The sequence below is a fragment of the Doryrhamphus excisus genome, chromosome 7, assembly GCF_030265055.1.
Source record: "Doryrhamphus excisus isolate RoL2022-K1 chromosome 7, RoL_Dexc_1.0, whole genome shotgun sequence".
Lineage (NCBI taxonomy): Eukaryota > Metazoa > Chordata > Actinopteri > Syngnathiformes > Syngnathidae > Doryrhamphus > Doryrhamphus excisus.
Window position 1 is genome coordinate 18481010 of NC_080472.1, and position 19117 is coordinate 18500126.

At 41.5% G+C, this 19117-nt stretch overlaps 3 protein-coding genes across 18 annotated transcripts in view; 2 read left to right on the forward strand and 1 right to left on the reverse strand.

The window, feature by feature from the left end:
* lmod2b (leiomodin 2 (cardiac) b) overlaps positions 1–2394 on the reverse strand; it is a 3920-nt gene extending 1526 nt beyond the window's left edge. The window contains exons 1-4 of the mRNA XM_058077120.1: positions 1909–2394; positions 1415–1831; positions 337–597; positions 74–268 (exon numbers count right to left, since the gene is read on the reverse strand). Coding sequence (XP_057933103.1) covers positions 74–268; positions 337–597; positions 1415–1831; positions 1909–2184 — 1149 coding nt within the window. The 5' untranslated portion in view covers positions 2185–2394. The remainder of the gene's footprint in view (positions 1–73; positions 269–336; positions 598–1414; positions 1832–1908) is intronic.
* The window catches only part of si:dkey-14d8.1 (zinc finger protein 502), a 23342-nt gene extending 5254 nt beyond the window's left edge, over positions 1–18088 (forward strand). For 10 of the 16 annotated variants that reach the window (XM_058077119.1, XM_058077117.1, XM_058077115.1 and 7 more), the window contains 8 exons: positions 77–552; positions 641–766; positions 12622–12830; positions 12957–13049; positions 13122–13211; positions 14321–14431; positions 14506–14629; positions 16110–18088. In XM_058077119.1, the coding sequence (XP_057933102.1) occupies positions 12660–12830; positions 12957–13049; positions 13122–13211; positions 14321–14431; positions 14506–14629; positions 16110–17686 (2166 nt within the window). In that variant the 5' untranslated portion in view covers positions 77–552; positions 641–766; positions 12622–12659 and the 3' untranslated portion in view covers positions 17687–18088. Of the gene's footprint in view, positions 1–76; positions 553–640; positions 767–10633; positions 10832–12621; positions 12831–12956; positions 13050–13121; positions 13212–14320; positions 14432–14505; positions 14630–16109 lie in introns of those variants that run through there. The other 6 variants (XM_058077105.1, XM_058077111.1, XM_058077112.1 and 3 more) reach the window with 6 other exon arrangements.
* Positions 2436–10284, forward strand: LOC131132393 (uncharacterized). Its single transcript, XM_058077984.1, has 8 exons — positions 2436–2460; positions 3984–4205; positions 4488–4627; positions 4715–4771; positions 5541–5699; positions 5781–5940; positions 7601–7701; positions 9070–10284. The coding sequence occupies exons 1-8, from the start codon at positions 2436–2438 to the stop codon at positions 9226–9228; spliced, it is 1023 nt and encodes a 340-aa protein (XP_057933967.1). The 3' UTR covers positions 9229–10284.
* Positions 18089–19117: the final 1029 nt, after the last annotated feature.

Genomic DNA, 19117 nt, shown 5'->3' on the forward strand with positions numbered 1-19117 from the left:
ACAAGTCAAAACGTACTGTAAGATAATAATAAGTAGTTTTGTAGTATTAAGTAGTATTCTGTATGTGATGTACCAGCGCAGTGGTCCGAGGGTTGGTGGCTCCTTCCTGTTGCTGCCTCTGTTCCTGCATTCGTTTCTGCCTTTGGCGGTCCTGGTTCCTGGTAAGGATGCCCGTCATGCTCATCCTGGGTCCAGGCAGGTTAAACTGATAACCAAGCTTAATCAAGGTGTAGTTTTCCCTTAGTATCTTCACCATCTCCATCTCAACCTGAAGCCAGGACAGCCATGTTGGACATCAACAATATATCATGTAAACAGGTCAACCTTCTCACCAACCTGTCCTCCACATATGTGCCTCTGGTTGTGGAATCGAAGCTCCGTCAGGGTGTTGTTTGCCGGCAGAGCTTGAACCATGGCCATCACGCCCTTCCCGCTCACGTAGTTGGACTCGATGTTGAGGCTGACGACTGATGAGTTCTCCCGCAGCATCTTGGCGATAGCCAGGGCCACCGGGTCATCTGCTCGAGTGTTGGCGAGGCTGAAGAGTCGCACGTGAGTATTGGACCTCAAGGCTTCTGCGAATCGGATAAGGGTATCCTTGGAAGACACCATCAGTAACGTTAATGTTGTTTTTTTTTAGTTGTGGTTACTTCCTGGTTCATTGCCTATTAGCTTCAAGTGGTCAACCAGCTGTGTCGTCATGCCAACCAACAACATGGCCAACATGGCCATCTCTTGACCCAACGTAAGAAACTTCAGTCAGATGGTAAGACCACTTTTTTTTAAATACACTCATAGTGTATTAGCCTTATGTTTTGTATGTACAGTAAAACCTTGGTTTGCGTCAACAAAACACACACTAACCAAATCTATTTTTCCCTTAATACATCATGTAAATACAATTTACATTCATTTAAGGTCACGTGTCTTTTCCCAAAGATACAATGCGGCAGCAAGATCAACCACCACTACCACCTTCCTGTTTTGATATGACTTGTTTCTTGAATTCAATAGTGTTTTCTCAGCATTAGCATAAAGAATGTATGTAACACAACTGAATTCAGGAAATAACTCATGGCAAAACAGGAAGGTGGTGTCCGTGTGGCGTCTCACTGACGCATGGTGTCTTTGGGAACAATAATCTTAAAATTGTAAAACCTGTTATGTAAATACAGTTGGACTCACAATGTGTTCTATGTATTAACATGACAAGACACGCAGCCTACTTTATGCTAACCGGAAGCAAAATTGTAGCGTAAATTTTTGGCGTTAATCAAAAACATGCTAACCGCTAACTTCCACTGTACTTTTTTATGATCATATTTCTTCTTGACTTGAATAGCACTTGATAGAATGTATTGTGATGCTATTTTATCAGCATTTTATTTGACTTGTTTGGGGCGTTTTTGCGTACTTGCGAGATGTCGTCAATGTTATTCAAGTTGACCTCTGTGAGCTCGGGGTCGTCGCGAAGCACCCGCTGCAGAGCCTCGTCCACAACGGTGGGGTTCCCGTTTGCGTTGGGGTCCGCAGGTTGAGGTGGAGGGGGAGGGGTTAGTCTTACAGGCTCCACCCTCTGCGGCTTTAGCAACATCTGAGGATACACGTTAGCAGCCTCTTCCTCCTCTTCGTCATTGTCCACCTCGGTTACGACTTCCTCCTCCTCTTCCTCCTCCTCCTCCTCCTCACTTTCTTCCTCCTCCTCTTCTTCATCCTCCTCATCTTCCTGCATGAACTTTTTCTGTTCTTTCTCACTTTCGTCATCTTTTTCATCCTCTGATGCGCTGTTTCTGCCTATCACACTCTCCTCCTCCTCATCCTCCTCTTCATCCTGTCTCGACACACATTTTCAAATGACGCAAATAATTATTCATCTAAAAAATCTAGGGAATAAAAGTTGCTACTGACCCCTTTAGGGCTTCCTCCAACAATTTCATTTTCCAGGATTTTCCGCGTCTCGTTCTCCCAGTATTTCATGAGGGCCTCTCTACTGAAGGTGCCAGTCGGGGTCTTGTCCGTCTGGTCCCTCTGTCGGAGTCCTATGGGCACGTTGGCATCAGGGTCAATGTCCACCAGCTCTTTCTCCAACTCAGCCAGCTCTTCGGGGCTGAGGGAGGCCAAAAGCTCATCCTCGTCCACATCTTCGTACTTGCTCAGCTCTCGGCGGTACCCGAAGCAACTCATAGCCAAAATTAGTGAAGACTCGTTGCGTTAAAAAACCATAGACACGGTTCATCAAGTGGTATCTGAGCCCAAAAATGAAGCACATCCAAGGAAAGGTGACTCGAGATCCAAAACCTCCAATCTGAACCAGCGCTCTCTAAGTTGCTGGTGTTGTTGTTCTCTGGCGTCCTCGCCCTCTCTAATCTCCCTCAGCTGCCGTCCCAGCCTTAAGAGGGGGGATCAGAGGGGTGCGTAGCAAAAGTGCGGGCCCCATGATGCACCGTCTTTTTTTGGGAGGCAAGCACTCCAAAGGGGACAGAGCCACGAAAAGCATGTGAGCTCAGAGATGACTGGCCTGTCAACATAGCCGTGTGTCATCCGTGCCTGAGTGCCTTTGTCCATAGCCAAAAACAGACTGAGCCAGACGCCCAACAACAAAGGCCCGTAGAAACAAAGTCATAAAAGTCATTCGCTTACAGTTTACATACAATTTTGGGGGGGTATTTACATTTTTTGACCTCACACATTTATTATCGTGAATTTAAATATTTAAAACAATAATCAATATTTAATTTAATTGAAATTGTGTGATTTCACACAACATGAATTTAAGGATTAAAATGATAATAATAATTATTTATTATTTAATTTTTGATTATTTAATTAAATTTTTGTGATATCAAACAATACATAATACTGCATGTACAGACTAAAAGGGATATTTTTTTAATTATTTTTAATATTGTGATATCGCACAATATATAATACTGAATTTGAGGATTAAAACAACAATAATAATTCATTCATTCATTTTCTACCACTTTTCCTCACGAGGGTCGCGGGGGTGCTGGAGCCTATCCCAGTTGTCTTTGGGCGAGAGGCGGGGTACACCCTGGACTGGTGGCCAGCCAATCACAGGGCACATATAGACAAACAACCATTCACACTCACATTCATACCTATGGACAATTTGGAGTCGCCAATTAACCTGGCATGTTTTTGGAATGGGGGAGGAAACAATATTAATAATAATAAATGTTTTTTTACTTATTAATTTTAATTACTTTTTTGTGACAACACACAATATATCACACATATATATATGTATATATATATATAAATATATAATATATTTTATGTTAATTTTTGTATTTTTTAATTAATAAATGTTTTATTTTTGAATATTTAAAAAAAATATTTAAAAATCAATACATATTTTTAATCACATGTTCTAAAAAAATAATATTATATTTTTTCCAAACCCTGCCACCCTAATTAATGTAATGTCTGTTCTCATTCTATTGTGTATATACAATACTGTATATACAATAATAACAATTATGAACTGCCTTGTATGAGCAACCAGATGAACAATAAATCAAATATAATACGGTTATGTCAAAATATTCCAAACACCTGTCAGTATGATGCATTATTGCAATAATAATAATACATTATTATCTTTTAGGTGAAGTGGTTTCAAGTATGATCGTATGGTCATTTCAGTTGATTTAATGGAAATCAATGAGGGGGGGGGGGGGTTCTACAAGGGACCCCAAATATGAAGGTATCCTCTCTACAAATTGTAACTGCACATCACTAGAATCCTAGAAACAGTAGAGCCTGCTTGAATATCAAAGCCACAAAGTCCTCCAACCTGCACGCATTTGCATTCATTGAGCATCTCTCGGGGATAACCCAGTGGAACGCAACCCCCTCCCTATAGAGCGTCCGCCCACGCTCCAGTGACGAAGCGATTGATCTGTGGGAGTCGATGCAAAAAGTCTCAGACGTGGTCAACGTGTGACACGGTGACTCAGCCTGTAGGCGGCCTCTCCACGCTCGTCAAAAAGGCTTCGCCAGTCTGCTCGGAGGGAGGCAGACGGACGGCCCAGCCTCAAGTTTCACTGCTTGGACCTTCCCCACACACACACACACACTCACAGAAGCTCCCAGTTATCTCCAGCTTTTGGACTCCAAAGACTCACTTTCATGCTGCGGGTTTGGGCAACCTTGCATTTGTGCTCCATATGAGGGAGAAAGTAAGTCTGTATTCTTACCTTGTGTTATATTTGTATCTTGTCAGCTGTATACATGTCTATATAGTTATGTTCAGCTGTAAAAAAGTATCTTCCAGAATATTTACTTTTATGACGACTATTTTTATGTGTTTGTTTTCACTCGCCGTGTTGACAAAGGCAGATGAGCATGTGAGCCAATATTGACCTTCAGTTTTTCCTAATACATTTGAATTCAACATGATGTACACATGCTGTGGTAATGCTAATTATGACATGCACAACAGCTTCCATTGTGTTGCTCAGGTGTATCTCACGCCACTTCTCTGCAGATCTTCCAGGCACACTGTGTCCTCTTCTTGAGCCACTTGTTGACGAGTTTGAATCTGTGCACGGGGAAATTCGGAGCGCCAATAACTGATGATGTGAGCAAACTGTCGCTACTGGTGAGGCGCATAATCCAACCCCCACCCCCCTGAGATTGCTTGTTTTTGTGTGATCTTCGCACTGAATTGGGAATATTTCTGTTACAGAAGCACAACGTTCCCTCGGATTATGAGATTCCAGTTCAGTACATTCCCAAAGAAGTGGTATGTATGCGGCAATTGAAGTTCATTCATTCATTCATTTTGGGTTGTGGGGGGTGCTGGAGCCTATCCCAGCTGTCTTTGGGCGAGAGGCGGGATACACCCTGGGTGGTCGCCAGCCAATCACAGGGCACATATAGACAAACAACCATTCACACTCACATTCATACCTATGGACAATTTGGAGCCGCCAATTAACCTAGCATGTTTTTGGAATGTGGGAGGAAACCGGAGTACCCGGAGAAAACCCACGCATACACGGGGAGAACATGATTCCACACAGAGATGGCCGAGGGTGGAATTGAACCGCGGTCTCCTAGCTGTGAGGTCCGCGTGCTAATCACTTATCATCATACAGCCTGGGTTAATACATTCATTCATTTTTTACTGCTTATCCTCACGAGGGTCGCGGGGGGTGCTGGAGCCTATCCCAACTGTCTTTGGGCGAGAGGCAGGGGTACACGCTGGACTGGTGGCCAGCCAGCCAATCACAGGGCACATATAGACAAACAACCATTCACACTCACATTCATACCTATGGACAATTTGGTGTCGCCAATTAACCTAGCATGTTTTTGGAATGTGGGAGGAAAACGGAGTACCCGGAAAAAACCCACGCACGGGGAGAACATTCAAACTCCACACAGAGATGGCCGAGGGTGGAATTGAACCCTGGTCTCCTAGCTGCGTGTTAACCACTCGACCGCCGTGCCGCCCGCAATTGAAGTTAAACATGAATAAAACAAGGCTAAATGTCATCCCTGCTTCTCAGGCTGGTGCCTGCTGGGTGGTGTTAAACATCTACCCCTTGGAGCAAAGTCTTGGCCGCCTGGCCGGCATGTTTGGCGCCATCTCCTCCAACAAGGACAACATCGTCGTCTTCATCGCTATGCTCAAGAGCCTACGTTTCACTTTTGACCACGGGGAGCTGGTGAGCCATCAGCCGCCTCCTCGTTGAATGGAAAAAAGCCTGCAGTTGATCACATTATGAGATGTCTTGCATGTCCTGCAGGAAACAGCAATGCAAGTCTTCCAGTGTCACTACCAGGAAGAGAAGTTAAAGACCGCACTCTATTTTGACTACATTGGGAATGTCCTCCATGCTGCACGTGAGGAAACCTCCAGCTTCTCCTGCAAGCCGCCGCCGTGTGTCAACACGCAGCAAACACCAGGTACAACATTTTGCATTTCTTATGGACGCAGCTCAGGTGTGGAAATTTAATGTGGATGATTCACGGCTGCAGGGTTAGGAAATTGTGACGGTCCTGGGTTTGAATCTCCACTTGGGCATCTCTGTGTGGAGTTTGCATGTTTTTTTTGCATGTTCTTTGCATGTATGGGTTTTCTCCCACATTTCCAGAACATGCATGTTGGGTTAATTGGCGACTTCAAATTGTCCATAGGCAGGGGCGTCAGTTCTGAGGACAGGGGGGGCTTTGCCCCCGGCAGATGCACAGGATATGAATGAATGTAGTAGACATTAGGAAATCCCCAAAACAAATAACGAACAAGAACAGGGATATATATATATTATATAATATATGTAATATATATTATTATATTATGATATGATTACATTATTATATTATATAATAATCATTATTATATTATTAATTAGCCTATTATTATTACTATCATCATTCTTCTTCTGATTATTACTACTACTACTATTACTACTACTAGTAGTAGTAAATTATAAATTAATGACAGGTAATGTGAATATTTATTTTAACTCCTATTCTTGCCCTATTATATAAAATTTTTAGGAGATTTTTTTTGTCAAAAAAAATCAATAAACAAATATCAAATTATTGAGGGGGGCTGAAGCACCTCTAAATAATAGGCCTGGTGTCCATAGGTATGAATGTGAGTCTGAATGATACCTCGCCTCTCGCTATCGTTAATTCAGTTCATCAATAAATGATTGCTGTTAGGTGGTTGACTACGACCTATTATTCGTAAAAAAATATGCATCTTGAAGCAAATTCTGAGTATTCTGAGACTTAATCAGGGGCGTCCAAAATGCGGACAGGGGTCCATTTACAGCCCGCTGCTGTTGTTTTATTGGCGCATGGTACAAAAACAGCAAAAATGGCAGTAATTTTAACAATTTTACAAGAATAAAGTAAAATATTAAGAGGACAAAAAACAAACAACAAATAAAGTTGTCATTTATAATTTTTGGAAAATCAGATTGCAGAAAAACAGTTGTCATTTTACAAGAAAAAAGTAAAAATTTTACAGATTGTATCAAGAAAAAATTTAGAATTTTACGAGAATAAACGTGAAATATCAGGAGGAAAATGAAATGTAATTTTAGTCGCGTAGAAAAATAGAAAAACTAAAGAAATCCCAGCTGACTTGGGGCTAGAGGCGGGGTACACCCTGGACTGGTGGCCAGCCAATCACAGGGCACATATAGACAAACAACCATTCACACTCACATTCATACCTATGGACAATTTGGAGTCCCTGGCGACCAGTCCAGGTTGTACCCTGCCTCTTGCCCAAAGACAGCTGTGATAGGCTTCAGCATACCCGCGGACCTAGTAAGGATAAGCGGCATAGAAAATAAATGGATGGATTTTTTGTCATAACCAGGAAAAGGAATTCTGTTGATTAAAATTTCTAAGAAAATTGTATTTCAGTAGGGAAGTTTTCAATTTATTCAGTTAAAAATGCGGTCAGTGTGAAAGATACTTGGACAGTACAAATGTATCACTGTGGTCGTGTTCAATAGCTAACGATCAGGGGAATTGCTCCATCTGTGATCATATTTCTCCCCGTGAAATTATAGTCAGGAAATTTTCCAATAACATGTCCTTCTCATAGGGGGTCACCAGGAAGGTCGGGAATACAGATGGTGGAAAAGAACGCCTTTGCTGCTGGTTTTCATTCCAGTCGCAGCTTGCGTCGCGCTCATCGTATGGCGGGTGAGTGGGGGGAGGGGGATGTTGAAGTTGTGTCATGCAAACGATCAGTTTTGGTAGCATCATTCCTCCAGTTCTTCCTCCAGCCATTTTAGACTTTTCCATCAATAGAGGACAGTGTGCATGTATGCTTTGCCACCGGTTTGTGCGGTTTCACGGCAAAATTAATTTTTTTTAGCTGCTAATGTCTTCTTATTGGCTAGATCATCATTTGACAGCTCTAATATAAACATGTAAATTTTTATAACAGGTATTGTCATGAAGCTCTGTACATTAAAAATGCATAGACAATTATGTGAAAATAATCCAATTAAATGAAAATATAGAATAATATGCAAATATGTTAATTAAAATATATATATAAATTATAGAGAAAATATATATTTTTATGTTTATAAAATATAACAATAAATCTAAAAAAATTAATTTAAAAAAATGAAAAAAATAAATGTTAAACATTATATTGTCATTGTTGTATTGTCATGCAGCTCTGTACACTCATTTAAAAATGCATAGAAAACTATGTGAAAATAATCAAATTAAATTAAAATATAGAATAATATGCAAAAGCAAATATGTTAATTAAAATATATATATAAATTAGAGAGAGAAATATATATTTTTTCATGTTTATAAAATATAACAATAAATCTAAAGAAATTATAAAAAATACAAATTAATCAAATAAATGTTAAAAATTATATTGGGAAAGCAGGAAGTGAAGTGAAGAGTCTTGAACCAGTCATGATGTGCTATATATCACTATATTGACGGTTACTATGGTAACCATTATGTCATTGTATGGTCATATCACCTCGTACTTTGGTATGTGATAAAAAATAAAATAAATAAATAAAAATATATACAAAATATATATAAAAATGTATATTTGGAAAGCAGGAAGTGAACAAATGCAACAGTCACTGATTGTAAAAGTACCAGATGGAGGGGTAGGATTTAATAAGCTTTGCTTCTTCCTACTCCTTTTGGACATGTGGAACTGTGAACTGATTATGTGATGCATTCAATTGTAATCTGATGCATGTTCAAATGAAATTAAACCATTACCATTAGCATTATCTATGGAATTGCCTCAGGTAAAAAATGTAATATGACAAAAAAAATACCCTGTATAGAGCTTGGTGGTACATTGCCCATTAACAACATCAAATCTCCAGAGGCCGCTCCAATAAAGCCTGAATGATGATGTACTCTCGTCCAAGTGAGCACTTCCTGAAAGGAAATTCCTCTTAACAAGCGCTCATCAAATATTCAGCAGCGCTCTGAGGCTCCCCTATTAGCTCACCTAATGACGTCCGTTCTCTCATATCCTAACTAATTGTCCCATTTCCGTCCTTTCTCACACTTCAGGTCAAATCCAGACGCCATTTACCAGAGCGCCGTGCCGAGAGCGTCCAACTGACCGCACCTTGTTACGTGATTCCGGGTGTGTCTGTCTCTATACCGCTTCAAACGGACGCCAACAGTCTCCCAGGGGAGGACGCTATTGCGGGGCATGAAAGCGGATGAAGAGGAATCGGAAAAGATTGTTCTGGAACAGTTTTCTGTTCGCCGTGCACAAAGCAACGGCCCAGCAGGCCTGTTTTGGAGTAGCACGATCTGGTGACCTTTCACCTTTACATGTGCTCTTCTTGAGAATGGACTCCCAAAGACAAAGTCTTCATGTATACTACAAAGGAGCCTGAGGATTTAGCATCGGGGTTTCCCACATTGTGTATATTATTAAGATGAGATGAGAACGCACATGTGTGCGACCCTTGCACTTGTTGTTGGCAACAGCTGCTCACAAACAACCGCCGTTCAACAAGAGTCCCACTCTGTATATCAAAGCTCAGCAACAGATGGCACAGATAGCGATGTGAATCCCTCCATTGTGTCCCGAGTGATCTATCGCTTCTTCTTCTTCTTCGCCGTCTTCTTCTTCTTGGACCACAGTGAAGAGAAGTGGACTTTTTTTTAATGCCTCATTCACTGAGTCAATCCAGTTCAGTCATGAGACTCAGCGGAGAGTGAGCGCTCTTGTCCGAGATGTGTCACAGACGACAGGAGCATGGAGAGGAGATACAGACAAGGACGGACGGACGGACGGATGGCATGAGCTCAGCGAGGAGCATAAGAGGGGGCTTGTTCTCGCCACAAAAGACGTGGCCGTAGGCTGGAGGAAATGCCACTCACAAACAACGACTGATGTCGGCAGAGCTCGATGAATCAACACGCGAGGAATCTCCGCAGACCGCAGCAACTCAACGACGGAGGATGATTCATATTTCAATAACAGTTTTTGATATATCGGGATGACTGCTTTCCAAGAACACCTTTGTTGAAATGTTATTTTGCTACACAAACGTCACACATTTTATATGTCAGTGTGAGATATAACAACAGTTACACTTTCTTTTTGTACTGTTTTGTTATTTTTGAAAAAAAAGAACGCCTATATCATCACATACAGGTGTTCCTAATATTTTGCTCAGCTTATTCAACCACACTACAGGCTCCAAATATTAGAAACAGCTGTCAGTATGATCAGTTGTATTTGTTGCCTCACTTAAATAAATTCATCTTCACTTCTGCTGTTGTATTGAGTCACTTTATGAATGGTGCATTCACTGTGTGTGTTTATTGTGAATCTCATTTTCATGGTTGTAAAGTGTTTGTTTTTATTGATGTCTTCTTTTTGTGTTTTGAATTTACAGACAAGCAGAAAAGCGTCAGAAATTAAATTGATATATTTACTTTCCACAGACAAAATGCAATAATAACAATTGGACAATCCTTTGAAGCTCAAACATTTGTTTGTATTAACCTTAACTTTTGATTATTTAGTCGTAATGACATTTCCGAGTGAACATGAACGCGTCATTTTCAGCTTTTATTTTACACACTCACTTCCGCCGGAAACAGTGGGGCTTTTGTTTTGGAAAGCCTCCACTCACGGTCGCCATTATTCTCCCTGGCTTGACGGACGGGAAAAGGACTATTATTTTGTTTTTATTAGAGATTTCTAAGTGGACATCACATCTTAAGCTTTATATGTAAGCGTTGTACTATATACTGTGGTTTTGCAACGAAGATCGTGGGCGCATCATGGAGAGGCGGTCCGACGGTCTGGGTAAGTTGCTAAGCTAACCCTAGCATGCTAACAAGAGCTGCCGCCAAGCGCAGTTGTCATAGAATAAGAGGATGCGGAATCCATATGGTCCGGTTTTATGCTACACCCTAACCCAGAAAGTCGAACATATATGTTCCTTAAACTCAAATTTGTCAGTAAAATTGAGTAAGCTGGCTAACAAGACCATGCAGACGCTTGCTTGATTCAAATCCAACGCTGCACACCCGGATGTGCTGATCGGCAACTGCGTGGTAGCTTTGCTGCTCATGTCGAACTCATTTTTTTTTTTTTCTGAAAAAGAAAAACCTTTATATATACATAACGGATGCAGTTTGGCGCTCAACGCGTTCCCGTTTGAACACGCAAGCGCAGACATGCACATCCGAGCCTTATTTTTGCAGACTGTATGCAGAGATGACAACTTCCGGCTTCAGCTGCAGAAACAGCGCGTGCCCACATGGCCATTACCATGACCATAAAGCAGGCATCCCCAATGGAATTCATCTCTTATTCTTCATTAGTGCATTGTCAGAAACTGTCCGTGAGCTCAAAAACGGTTGTGGTGTACTGGGCTTCCCAAAAAATGTATTCCCATTCCCATTCCCATTTTGAACAATACTGATTGTGGATCCGTACAGTAGAACATGAAAGCATCGCCATAGTAATGGTAATGGTTTAATTTCATTTGAACATGCATGAGATTACAATTGAATGCATCAAAAGGAGTAGGAAGAAGCAAAGCTTATTAAATCCTACCCCATCCATCTGGTACTTTTACAATCAGTAACTGTTACATTTGTTCACTTCCTGCTTTCCTAATATAATTTTTATATATTTTATTAATTTTTATTTATTTATTTTATTTTTTATCATGTACCAAAGTACAAGGTGATATGACCATACAATGACATAATGGTTACCATAGTAACCATGTTACATTTGTTCACTTCCTGCTTTCCTAATATAATAAAAAAATTGTTTACATTTTTTTTTAGAATTTAATAGAATTTTTTCAAAAAAAATAATAAAATAAATAGGAAAAAAATCATTTTTTAATGATTTTTTAAAATTTATTTCACTTCCTGCTTTCCGTAATACAGTTTAAGTTTTTTTATTTATTTTTTTTATTTTTAAATTTTATAATTTTTGTCCCGTGCCGAAGTACGAGGTGATATGACCATACAATGACATAATGTGTACCATAGTAAGTGTCAATATAGTGATATATATATATATATATATATATATATATATATATATATATATATATATATATATATATATATATATATATATTGCACATCATGACTGGTTGAAGACTCTTCATCCTTGTATTTAGCAAACATCAACTGCTTGTATTGTTTCTTGAATTGGCTCATCGTTGTGCATTGTTTGATTTCCTTACTCAATCCATTCCATAGTTTGATTCCACATACTGAAATGCTATGGCTTTTTAACGTAGTCCTAGCATAGAAGTGTTTCAAATGTACTTCTTCCCTGAGATCATATTTCTCCTCTCTTGTAGAGAAGTATTGAATGACATTTTTAATTGGTTATTTTTAGCCTTATGCATTATTTTAGCTGTTTGAAGATGAACTATATCAGCAAGTTGAAGTATTTGTGATTTTAGAAATAAGGAGTTAGTATGTTCTCTGTAGGCGGCATTATGAATTATCCTTACTGACCTTTTTTGCAGTACATTTAGCGAGTGAAGATTGCTAGTATGAAACAAAAACTGTTTATTGGTATGGGGCATACATTTACAGACTCAATCTCTGGATATCCCCCAGGTGTCGGAGGGTCTCTACCCCTCTCCTCCCTCCAGCTGATGGCTTCCCCTCTGCAGCTGACGTACTCCTACATGTGGCAGGTGGTGCGGCAGAGGGATGTGAAGCAGTACCAGAAGGTGGAGGAGTTTGTCACCATGGTGACGCAGACTGTCCCGGAACTTTTGAGTTTCAAGCAGACCGCCCAGCTTGTGTTGGGTTTGAGGGCCAGAGTGAGTAGATGTTTCCTTTATAATCCCATACTTTGTTTTCAATACAGCTGTTTTACTTTATTTTTCTCAAGCTGCTGTATCATTTGAAAACACCTGTACGACATAACTGATTTATTTTCATATTAGATCATTTTGGATTTGCTCCAACGGGACGAGCAACCAGATGCCCGAGCTATTCAAACTCTAATCAACAAGCTGAAGATGGCTACACCAGCAGGGGTAAGACTCGGACAAAATGAAGCATCAGGTAAGAGGAGAGGCGCTTTTTAATTAATGTTTTTGTCACAAAAGGACACAGAAGTGGAGAAATGTCAGACAAACTTCATGGTGCTGGTCCAGAATCTGCTGAAAAGCCCCACAGAGAGGAAGCACTTCTTTAAGGTACAGCGTGCTGTAGCCTGTAGCTTATATGGCTACATGTACAGTAGAATGAAAGCTGATGTGTGTGTATATATATTCCAATATCTATACATAGGTTTTCTATGCGGGGTTGTACTGTTGTTATGTTAGGTATAATATTAAATAATATATTTTATGTATTTTTAACCGTTTTTTATTTATTTTTATTCATTTTGCCCTAATTAAATTTTTTAAAAATTAATTTTATTATTCATTCATTCATTCATTTGGGCACATATAGACAAACAACCATTCACACTCACATTCATACCTATGGACAATTTGGAGTCGCCAATTAACCTAGCATGTTTTTGGAATGTGGGAGGAAACCGGAGTACCCAGAGAAAACCCACCCATGGCCGAGGGTGGGATTGAACTCGGGTCTCCAAGCTGTGAGGTCTGCGCGCTAGCCACTTGACCGCCGTGCAGCTCCTAATTTTATTATATTTTATTTATTTATTTATTTATTTCATTCATTCATTCATTTTCTACCCAGCTGTCTTCGGGCGAGAGGCGGGGTACACCCTGGACTGGTGGCCAGCCAATCACAGGGCACATATAGACAAACAACCATTCACACTCACATTCATACCTATGGACAATTTGGAGTCGCCAATTAACCTAGCATGTTTGTGGAATGTGGGAGGAAACCGGAGTACCCGGAGAAAACCCACGCATGCACGGGGAGAACATGCAAACTCCACACAGAGATGGCCAAGGGTGGAATTGAACCCTGGTTTCCTAGCTGTGAGGTCTGCGCGCTAACCACTCGACCGCCGTGCAGCCTTATTAATTTTTTTATTAACTTAAATTTTATATCATAAAGGCATTTGTAGGTACTGCACAACTAATATTTGATATACTGATATACTAAAAATTGCTGTAGTTGTATTATTAAATATTAAAGAAATTAATAAAGCATATAGGCAGCATATCTGCATCATATTGGGAGATCTCTATGTGGAGTTTCTATGTTGTCACCCGTCCTTGTGTGGGTTTTGACCGTAAAGAGGAAGCGTTATAGAAAATGTATGTCTGGTGTCCATGGTAACGGTGCCAGTCCCTAAACCTCAGTGTTCCTCCACCCACAGGAAGTGTTCCCAGTTCAATACGGCACCAAGTTCGACACGGCGATGCAGACGCTCACCGCCGGTCTGGTCTGCAAGTTGGAGCAACTCCTTCCTGTTCCCAATCTCTCCCAGGTATGTTCCCACCATGCGGTCATCCATCCAAGTCGCCTCCCGGCATCACTTGAGTCATTTTTTCCGACCTCCAGCTGAGCGCCATGATCTCATCGGATCCCGCAGTGCTGGAAGCGTGCGCAGGCTTCATCCCTGAAGGTGCCGACCTTAAGAACCTCCTCCTGTACCAGCAGTCCAAGGGTCTCCTTAGTGGGAAAGGTATGAGATGCATACAATATAAGATGTTTTGAGGAAAAATATAAAGACATGTTACTCTGACACTGCAGGGACCCGGAACTGCTTGACTGTATTATTTTATTATTTTATTATTTTATTATTTTATTATTTTATTATTTTATTATTTTATTATTTTATTATTTTATTATTTTATTATTTTATTATTGCTTATTTTTCTTACTTTATTATTATTTTTATTATTTTCTTATTAATTTTTTCTTAATTTTATTATCATTTTTATTATTTTATTATTATTTTTTATTATTATTTACTGTACTATGTCTTATATTCTTGGATTCTATCTACTATATTGGGTACTACATGACTGTAAGGTTGTTATTCCATGTCTTTAGGTCTCTCATCATGTTTAAAAGCATAAGAGTGTAAGCAGGTTTACTATGCCATAATTATTAAATATAATATTCATTAATATTGATATATTCTACTTTGCGGAAATTCACTTATCACAATTGAGTCTGGAAACAATCAACAAGGAAGCCCAGTGGCATCATTATACCTATTTTAGGGGGGCTAAAAATGTTCTTAAGCCCCCCTAAATAATTGTATATTTTTTATTGATTTTTTTTAAATTTTATATAGATTTTTTTAATTTTTATATTGATTTTTTAAATTTTTATATTGAATTTTAAAAAGTTTTTATAGATTTTTTTTATCTTTGACAAATTTTATATAATTGGACAAAAGCAGGCTAATAAGCAAGCCAATAAGCAGGCTAATACTAGCCTACTACTATTACTACTAATAGTAGTCATAATCAGAAGAAGAATAATGATAATAGTAATAATAATAGGCTAATTAATAATATAATAATGATTATTATATCATTGATCACTGTCCACTGGACACAATGGTTGCAGAGCTTGAACAGCGGTTTTGCAGTGTAGTGCAGTGTGTACTACTACATTACTACTACTACATCTACTACATTCATTCATATCCTGTGCATCTCCAGGGGGGCTAACCCCCCCCCCCCCATCCTCAGAACCTACTTACGCCCCTGATGATGCTAATACTAGCATCTTGTAGTTAGCCAATCAACGTTCATTCATTCATTTTCTACCACTTTTTCCTCACGAGGGTCGCGGGGGTGCTGGAGCCTATCCCAGCTGTCTATGGGCGAGAGGCGGGGTACACCCTGGACTGGTGGCCAGCCAATCACAGGGCACATATAGACAAACAACCATTCACACTCACATTCATACCTATGGACAATTTGGAGTCGCTAATTAACCTAGCATGGTTTTGAAATGTGGGAGGAAACCGGAGTACCCAGAGAAAACCCACGCATGCACGGGGAGAACATGCAAACTCCACACAGAGATGGCCGAGGGTGGAATTGAACCCTGGTCTCCTAGCTGTGAGGTCTGCGCGCTAACCACTCGACCGCCGTGCAGCCCCTGCCAATCAACGTTAATGAACAAAAATGTCTCCATTTCCACAGCAACCATCTCATCTTCAGTCGGCGACTGCGTCCTCTCCTCCCTCGCCTTCCGACCCAAACCCGTCGAACCACCACCGCCTCCGAAGCCGATCGTGGTGATCACTCCTCCACCTGTGAGCCTGCCCCCGCTCGCTGATCACGACGAGCCGGCCGCCATGTCTGACGACTCTGACGGCATCCCTGTTGATAAAGCAGCAGATGTTGGGTCTGCTGTGTCCTCTGAGGAGAAGAGCGCCCCGAAAGAGCTTCCCGCTGCCACCACAGCAGAAGCGCCACCGTCAGAAGCTTCGAAACGAACCCCCTTGAAATCAATTCCCTTTCGGGTGGTCCCGGTACCCATCAAAACGGTCCCGGCCTCGCCGAGTACAACCGTGACAAAAGACGGCCAAAAGACACAGAGAGTCACGTTGCATCAGTGGGTGTCGCAGATCGCCACCAACACCATCTCTCTCCCGGCGTTGCCGCCGCTTCCTCTGGACCGACTGAGCGATGACGACTACAGCCGCCCCAGCATCAGAAGGAAGAAACAAATCAGACCCCCGGCCGACAGGTTCCACTGCAGCATGTGCGACAAGAGCTTCCCGTACCAGTCCAAGCTCATGGACCACGAGCGCATCCACACGGGCGAGAAGCCCTTCATGTGCACGTCGTGCAGCAAGAGCTTCCGCACTCAGGCGTTCCTCAACAACCACCTGAAGACTCACAGCACGGCGCGCCCGTACGCGTGCGGGCAGTGCGGCAAATGCTTCGCCAAGCTGCAGAGCCTGACCAAGCACATGCTGGCCCACAGCGGCCAGAAGCCCTTCTACTGCGACATCTGCAACAAGGGCTTCACGCAGTCCACCTACTTCAAGAGACACATGGAGTGCCACACCAGTCAGATGACGTTCCCCTGCAAGCACTGCAACAAGAGCTTCCCCACCGCGTTCAAGCTCACCAACCACGAGCGTTGGCACACCAGAGATCGTCCGCACATGTGCGAGCGCTGCGGGAAGCGTTTCCTGGTTCCCAGCCTGCTGAAGCGACACATGGGCTACCACATCGGGGACCGCCAGTACCTCTGCTCCCAGTGCGGGAAGACCTTTGTGTACTTATCCGACCTGAAGAGGCACCAGCAGGACCACATCCCGAAAGCCAAGATCCCTTGCCCGGTTTGCCAGAAGAAGTTCTCCAGCAAGTACTGCCTGAGAGTCCACCTCCGCATCCACACCCGAGAGAGACCGTACCGCTGCTCCATATGCGAGAAAAGCTTCACACAAGTCGGGAACCTGAAGGTTCACATCCGCCTGCACACCAACGAGCGCCCGTTCAGCTGCGACGTGTGCGGGAAGACGTACAAGCTGGCGTCGCATCTCAACGTCCATAAAAGGACACACTCGTGCAAGAAGCCCTGGACCTGCGACACGTGCGGGAAGGGCTTCTCCGTACCGGGAGTCCTGAAGAACCACGAGCAGGTGCACCTGAGGGAGGCCGACCCAGACTTCGCTAGTAAACGAAGACACAGGGGCAAGCAGAAGAAACACTCCCTCAAGCGGAAGTATGACGAGGAAGAGGAAGAGGGTATTGATGAATACTAAACGGAAAAGGAAAAGAACACTTTTAATCACGCTAGTTAAAAAAAAAAACGACTTTTCGCTTCTTAAGGCTTCTTCTCTAGCGACGTAACTTTTAATTGCATTTAAGGAAAAAGGCAGTCAAATGATGTAACTAAGGTGACTAATCATTTTCATTTGTACAAAACATGATAAAGACGACAAATATTTTCTAAATGTAAACCCGCCAATATATTTTCCTTTTTTTTTTAGGTACACGTGACAGTGAGATGTATACACTTGGCAGCATCGTGCATTATTTTGCTTTTCAAATGTAGTTTAGTAGAAGTGTACTAGTATTTTCATTTGCGCTCATCATGATAGAGTTGAATATTATGAATATATAACTTACTTACTGTTTTGTTGTTTTTCAGAGCAATAAAATAGTCGTAGCAAAGAGTTCTTTGTTGTCGTAATTTGTGTTTAATTGATCGTCTCCTCCACTGAAGATTCATTCATTCATTTTGGTAATGGTAATGGTTTTATTTCAATTGAACATGCAACATCAGATTACAATTGAATGCATCCCATAATCAGTTCACAGTTCCACATGTCCAAAAGGAGTAGGAAGAAGCAAAGCTTATTAAATCCTACCCCTCCATCTGGTACTTTTACAATCAGTAACTGTTACATTTGTTCACTTCCTGCTTTCCTAATATAGTTAAAGTTTTTTTTTTTTGTTTAATTTAAAAAAAAATAATTTTTTTAATTTTATTACTTTTTCTTTTTTTCCATTCATTCATTCATTTTCTACCGCTTATCCTCACAAGGGTTGCGTGGGGTGCTGGAGCCTATCCTGGAGTTAGCATGTTCTCCCCGTGCATGCGTGGGTTTTCTCCGGGTACTCCGGTTTCCTCCCACATTCCAAAAACATGCTAGGTTAATTAGCGACTCCAAATTGTCCATAGGTATGAATGTGAGTGTGAATGGTTGTTTGTCTATATGTGCCCTGTGATTGGCTGGCTGGCCACCAGTCCAGGGTGTACCCCGCCTCTCACCTGAAGACAGCTGGGATAGGCTCCAGCACCCCCTGTGACCCTCCTGAGGATAAGCTGTAGAAAATGAATAAATGAATAACAAAATTAAAATATCCATCTATGCATCCATCTTTGCCAGAGCCTATCCCAGCTGTCTTGGGGCGAGAGGCGGGGTACACCCTGGACTGGTGGCCAGCCAATCACAGGGCACATATAGACAAACAACCATTCACACTCACATTCGCTAATTAACCTAGCATGTTTTTGGAATGTGGGAGGAAACCGGAGTACCCGGAGAAAACCCACGCATGCACGGGGAGAACATGCAAACTCTACCGAGGGTGGGATTGAACCTGGGTCTCCTAGCTGTGAGGTCTGCACGCTAACCACTCAACCGCCGTGCAGCCCTTAATTTTCTTATTATCACTCAATAAATATG